Source organism: Dermacentor andersoni, chromosome 3, assembly GCF_023375885.2.
Source record: "Dermacentor andersoni chromosome 3, qqDerAnde1_hic_scaffold, whole genome shotgun sequence".
Classification (NCBI taxonomy): Eukaryota; Metazoa; Arthropoda; class Arachnida; order Ixodida; family Ixodidae; genus Dermacentor; species Dermacentor andersoni.
Genome location: NC_092816.1, coordinates 153429579 through 153435919, shown reverse-complemented (window position 1 = coordinate 153435919; position 6341 = coordinate 153429579). Strand labels below are relative to the sequence as shown.

General features: G+C 44.8%; 1 protein-coding gene across 1 annotated transcript; it reads right to left on the bottom strand.

Moving 5' to 3' along the window:
- Positions 1-411: 411 nt before the first annotated feature.
- LOC126524610 (amine sulfotransferase-like) lies at positions 412-3864 on the bottom strand. The gene is made up of 2 exons (XM_050172909.2): positions 3765-3864; positions 412-1480 (listed from the first exon to the last, which is right to left on the bottom strand). The coding sequence occupies exon 2, from the start codon at positions 1467-1469 to the stop codon at positions 516-518; it is 954 nt and encodes a 317-aa protein (XP_050028866.1). The 5' UTR covers positions 1470-1480; positions 3765-3864; the 3' UTR covers positions 412-515.
- Positions 3865-6341: the final 2477 nt, after the last annotated feature.

Genomic DNA, 6341 nt, shown 5'->3' with positions numbered 1-6341 from the left:
GAGTATGACACCTGAACACATTAGGATCATATTCGGGATTCTGATAGTGCTAAACATTGGGCTGTTTCTAAACATTTCATCTTACGATGCGCAGAAACTACAAAACTACAATTACCTAATATCGAGCAGCGTGATGACAAAAAAAGGCCTTAGCGACACGAATTAGAATGCTGAATTCCATCGCTCCGTTTATTCTTAGATGAGACAAACTTATGCAATCTGTTGACGAAGAGCAGCCGGAGAAATATTCTTAATGAAAATTGAGCGACCTAAGAATGAAAAGAAAATGCGTCTACATCCTTATATGGGCTTTCACACTGTTCACTTACTAGACTGAATTAAAACAAAACCCAATCATCGACCGCGACAAGACAGAAAGGTTGCCAAAAGTATCAATAATTGATCGCCACGAGAAATAGAAAAACTAATTTATTCTTGAGGAATATCATAGGTACTATTGTCCGCAACATATGCCAGTAAGTGAAGTGACTTTTAATCAAGTGTTGATACGATGCTTAACGTTTAGACAAGTTGATTGCTTCTTGACGTATGTCGCTCCATAGTGTAATGAAGGAAGCCTTATCACCTTGATCTCTTATCTTTTCCTCGAATCGGCTCAGCATCTCCGGTGTGAAATAATCCCTCCAGCTTCCAACCTTCGCTTCTCTCACCACTGTGTACTTGTAGCAGTCTCCCTCGTAACCCTGCTTGCTCTTTATGTTGTCTCTGGAGAACAGCTCGTTTAATTGTTGATTATCATTAGCCTGCAGGCTCATAATCATGACGCGTCTCATGTGCTCAGGCGTGGACCATTCTAGAATTTTTCGGAGCGTGTGTGAGTCGTTCTCAAGGTGCATGCCGTAAGCCTCTCCCAGGAAGTGAGCAAGCCTCAGCACCGTACTTCGGGTGTCCTTCTTGAGTTCCTCATACGTGACAAAGAATACGTTGGGTTCGTCCTTCAGAGCATAGGCCTTTGCTACGTGGTCAAAGTAGCTTCCGTAACCCACGTCACCTTCTACAAACGGCTCAAATAACTCTTCGAAAGTGCCATCCTGAAAGCGGTAAACACTCAGGTCTGTCACCATGCGAAAAAGCGAGACGCAGACGTCCCAAGGGTTGCGAGCGATGTAGATGTACTTTGCCTTGTCGTTCATGGTCTCACGCTCTAGAGGGTTATGGGTAACCAGAAGTCTCACGGGAAGAGCTGACTTCCAGTCATCGCAACCCATGTATTCGATGGAGCGGAGGTTGCTGGCAAAGTCTGCGTGCGTAGGGATCGCTTCCCCCTTTTTGATAATAAGCTGCGTGATGTACTGTATCCAATGCGTGCCGCTTTTCGGGAACGAGCTCTGAACGACATCGCCATTCGCGGCACGAAAAAGGAGGCTTTTGCGAAAGATTTCTGGATTGAGTAGAGGACACCTGGGCACGCCGTCGATGATTTGGCGGTAGGGCCTCTGTCCCGGCATAGCGGCGATTTCTGAAAAATTTGAACAGTGTTGAGTTACTCTAACGAGCACTCGCAAGATTTGGTGAAATGTGTTCGGATACTTTATCTACACATTCTCAGCACGCTTTCAGTGATTTCTATTTTAGGTGCGTCGTCAATAATACAAGTGCATTTTGTAGACTGAGTAGCCACCGCAAATGACGTCACTAACAAAGGGGTGGTGAAATGGTAGAGCACCCGCCTCGTATGTAGGAGGTACTGGGTTCGAATCCTGGTGCTGTCGAAAACCTACCAGTACTTCTTATGAGTAGAGCTGTAGCACGACCTGGCCCTCTATCGTTTATATTCTGGTATCCCATGCTGCCAATTTCCCAACAGGTGAGTGCGCTTTCAAAACTCTGGAACTCCCGTAATTGCCGAGCACCTGGTGGTAGCACGCTTGTACATATTTTACCGCTTGTACCTGGCGGCATCCCTTGTCTGTCTTGCACAGCAGTGTCGGATGATCCACTGTTTCACCAAAGCTGTGAGAGGGGGGGGGGGGGGGGCAAGGGGAGTTACGACACCCTCACAAATCTATGTGGCCCCCATTTGAGAAGAGAACTCATATAAACAACTAAAAGCCAGGTTGTGGTATATTTCTGCCCATGAGAAAAATCTGTCAGGATTCCGGCGGCATAAAGATTCCAAATTAGGGCCTACCGCATACGAGGTGGATTTGTCCAGTGCTGTGATTCTGAACAGTCACGAAGTGTTATACATTCAGCTCAATGAATCCTTGTGCAAGTTTTGAATCCTTTTGCAAGTGCAAGTTTGTCCAAGTGCATCATTTCCCTAATGTGATGCGATAGCTGTCACGAATGACTAAGTCGTGCTGCCTTGTGGTGATGCCCATTATGGTAGTTATGTGCTTGTGACTTGTGTCTATCCATTGTTCTTTAATAATGATTGTTTTATGTGTTATTTTTATCTTGTTCTCGCCTCCTTTATTTTCTGTTTTGAGGAGTTTTCGGGAGCTTAGGGATACGCTAAAGTGGGCAATCTTCGTGTTTTCTTCTTAAATATAAATAATGAAGTCTTGAGACGTATTAATTTCTTCCCATGATTCCTTGAAAAGAATATGTATAAGCGACAGCGCCCAAGAAAAATTACTGGCTGAAATTCTTGCTGTTTCGCTAAAGAGCATCGCACAGCACCTTCCTAGCTTCTACATTCAGGTGAATAGAGAATTTTTCGTTTCGTTTCACGTACCTCCTGACATTGTGCAGTTTTCGTAGAACTGATTTACCTTGTTCGATAGTCTGACACTACGGCGCAATTCTGCTTTGGTGTCATTTTATTTTCGCACAGTGACAAATAACTTACACAAACAATGCGTTGTAATAAGAAGCTGAGCTACAGAGAAATTTACTGAGAAGAAAAATTCTTTGTGAAGGTGCGTCTTATACTTCGGTATACATTAATGTGGAAAAACCAGTTCTTCAAAAGGAACCTACCACTTTGATTTGAGCGCATATCAGATAACTGAAATAAAGCATTTGTATACAGTAGAAAGCCGTATAGCTGAAAAAAAACGAGAACTAGAACGCCTGGTCACTACTTCTACATCACCTTTGTCTTAGAGATAGGTGCACCTAATTTTCGAAGCAGTTGTGCCCCGACGTTTTATCACAAACCATGCAAAAGAACACGAGTCAGTGGAAAGAAATGAGCCTCCATGGCAGCCCTACATTGAGAATAACGGGCGAGAGAATAAAACGCGATAAATTAAGATCTTGGCAACTAATCAACCGGATGAATCTGAATACTGAAATTGGAACCAACGTTCGAAGAAGCTGATATGTTTTTACTGGGACTTTTCACTTGTTCAACTGCTCTAAAGCAATTTAAGAAGTGACTGGTCTCGGTTACCAACACGTTAAATTTAGAAGTTGGGGACAGTAAGATGCAAGAAGGTAGGCTGCCTCGTTACTTTAAATGCTAATCACTGCCATAACATCTCAACTTTGCAACAGGCCTGACTGATTGATGAAGTTCTAGGGAGGTCACTTTATAGGCTTATGCTCTGGGACCTCCTTACGTACGTTTTTTCATATATTACCCTTAGGAACTTAGTAGCGTGCTAGCCTAACAGTGAAAGGTTACAGTCCGTGTGCCACGTAATTGTGACAGATGACTTGTGGGTGGTTGAATCGATAGTTCTTTTGTATTGTCGTTTAATGCTGTAGCTGTACCATATGCATACGAGGGAAGCATTGTATTTTGTCATAAGTGATCAGAACCATAACATGAAGACCAACAAAAGATGTCCTACCTTCGGTCCTCAATGTGGACGAACTGTCAGGGCAGCGAAACGTTCGGAATGGCCTGCGCTGATAGATCGCGCTCGAAAGCGTGCGATGAGGCGTATTCAGTAGCAGTGTACGCTACATCAGCAGAAGTGGCGACCTTCTTGAGGCACGTACAGGATAGAACAAACGCTTTGGGAGTGACGCCAATACAAAGAAGATAAGGTGTGTCTAAACAATGGGCGTGATTCTGGGACGTTACCCTGTCTAGAGAAAGAATGAATCGTGGCGACCGCTAGCGGAGGCATCTTTGCCCAACACCCAGCTTCTATGTTCGCTCAATTGAGTTCTTTATCACCGAATGCGCACAAGCCTTGTAGCATACCGATCATGAAATCATAAACACTATAAAGTTGGATATGTAGTTACTTTGGCAGAAACTTAATCGGCACCTAGTACCACAAGAGATCCATACAATAATTACTAGAGGGAATTCTGGCACTAGGGTGTTGCGAGCTGCATTGGGAGTGCTTGAACCAGCACAGGAATTATGGGAAGTAAAAGTCATGTTTTTTGCCGCAAGTTAAACTACACACCAAAACAAGACACATAGAAGACAACACGGGCGGCACTTCCAACTGATTTAGTTTGGGCGGTAACCCAGGAAGATGGCGTGGCACATTTGCCAGCGCACTGCAAGGCCTGCATGAGCAAACCACGTCTTCATGACATTAAGATTCTAGGTAGAAGCAGAAATCAAACAGCTAATAGAAGCTTATTAAATAAAAAAGAAAGGTTCAAGTTGCATTAGCGATACATCTGCCTTGCTCTACAAATCGAAAACGAGATTGTTCGACCGCTTCATAACATAGGTTCGTGAACAGCTTGCCATGCGTGTATGTGTATATATATTCCTGGGTTACCGCCCGAACTAAATTAGTTGGAAGTGTCGCCTGTGTTGTCTACTATGTATCTTCCTTTTGTGTGTGTGTTTTACCCTGCGGCAAAAAAACACGTCTTTGAGCATGCACCAACTAGGCCAACAAGCAGTACCGCCGCGATATGGGAAAGAGGTGGATTCGTTTAAACTATCTCCTTCTGGCTTCAAACAACGGCTTGATGACTTTTAAACGCGTCATTTGCAACAATGCACTGCGCAATAAATATTTAAACGACCATTATTAAAATGTTCCTACTGCAGGATTTGAACAGTGGATCTGTAGGACAGAACCCCGGTTTTGAAACCATTACGCCACCGACGTATGCACCGACAAACGACATTTGTATCAAGCAAGCCAGTGCCTCGAGAAGCATGACGCGTTTGTATTTGACCGCCTCGGCAAGTTGAACCGTTGCGATTAGTAGCCATTGTGCGTGTTCGCAGCGCCTTCTGCGCTTTGATAAGTATAGATCGCTCTGAAATATACTACGGTGAAGGCAAATAAAGCGTAATAAACAAAGCCACAATAAAGTCTGAATCCACAAGCACGAAGATCAGACACAATCCATGTACTTCCCATCATTCCATGGTGGCTAAATGGTTCTAGCGCCAGAGTTTCTTCCAGTAATTATTGCAGGAAACTCCATGCCTGAGACGTCTATAGGATAGCTAGCAGAAAACATCCACGCCTAGTTTAGGTTGGTAAAACCTGGTACGTGTTTTGTTAAAAATAAAAACGAATGTTCAATGAGACTTGTTGATTCGCCCTTTAGTTTTCCGTGATAGTTCTCGCTTATTAAACGTAAAATTCATTCATATTTGTAGATTTTCCCCCCTTGTTTTCTGTGTATTGCCTTTGGCTCTATAACCGCTGCCTGTGTATATATTCTACTGTGTTCTTGCTCTAATATGTTTATGTTATGTACCATACTGTAAGAAAAGTTTGCACCCTTTGGGTGCACATTTACCACAATACAATAATCCTAATCTGCCTTGCCCATATTTCCTTTCTTGAAAACGCTGCGCTCGTTATTTCCTGTCGAGAATGCTCTATCATGCTGATAACGCGCATGCCGGTCGTGACTTGGAAGTACCGGGCTCGCAGCGCTAAAGGGAAGCTGAAACGGTTTTCAATTTCCATGAATTGCTGGGATTGGGAAGAACATACCTAATAATGTACGGTTCCGAAAATTTTTTCTTCGTTTTGTTAATATAGGGGGCGGAAATCGCTTTCTAAATCGCGCCCGCGGACACGCCCCCATCGCTTCCCGGAGCGCCCGGTGAGGTGGTTGCCAGAGGAGAGAACCGGCGAGAGTGACGTCATTCGCGGGGACCAAGCTGCCGGACCGCCGGATCGGCGAGCTGCCATGTGCTGGCATGCCTCTTTCCGTCCTGCGCTTTACTGAACGACGCTACGAGAGATCTGCCGCCGCCGCCGCTCACGTTTGGTTTCTTTTGCGATTTTCGTAAACCGTTCTTTCCTTCTGTGCTGCGTGAGTGCCTACAACCAAGGGCGCCCAACATGCCCTCGTTCTGTGCGGCATTTGGCTGCGCGAACACAGGCGGGCGAGGCGATGTGGTGTTTCACAGGTTCCCGAAGGACAAGCAGCTTGCAGCGCAGTGGGTCCGTGCGGTGAGGAGAGATAAGTTCGTGCCGACGAAA

What these genes read in the sequence shown, in the direction of transcription:
- LOC126524610 (XM_050172909.2), bottom strand. Translation starts at nt 1,469, where the DNA reads ATGCCGGGACAGAGGCCCTACCGCCAAATCATCGACGGCGTGCCCAGG.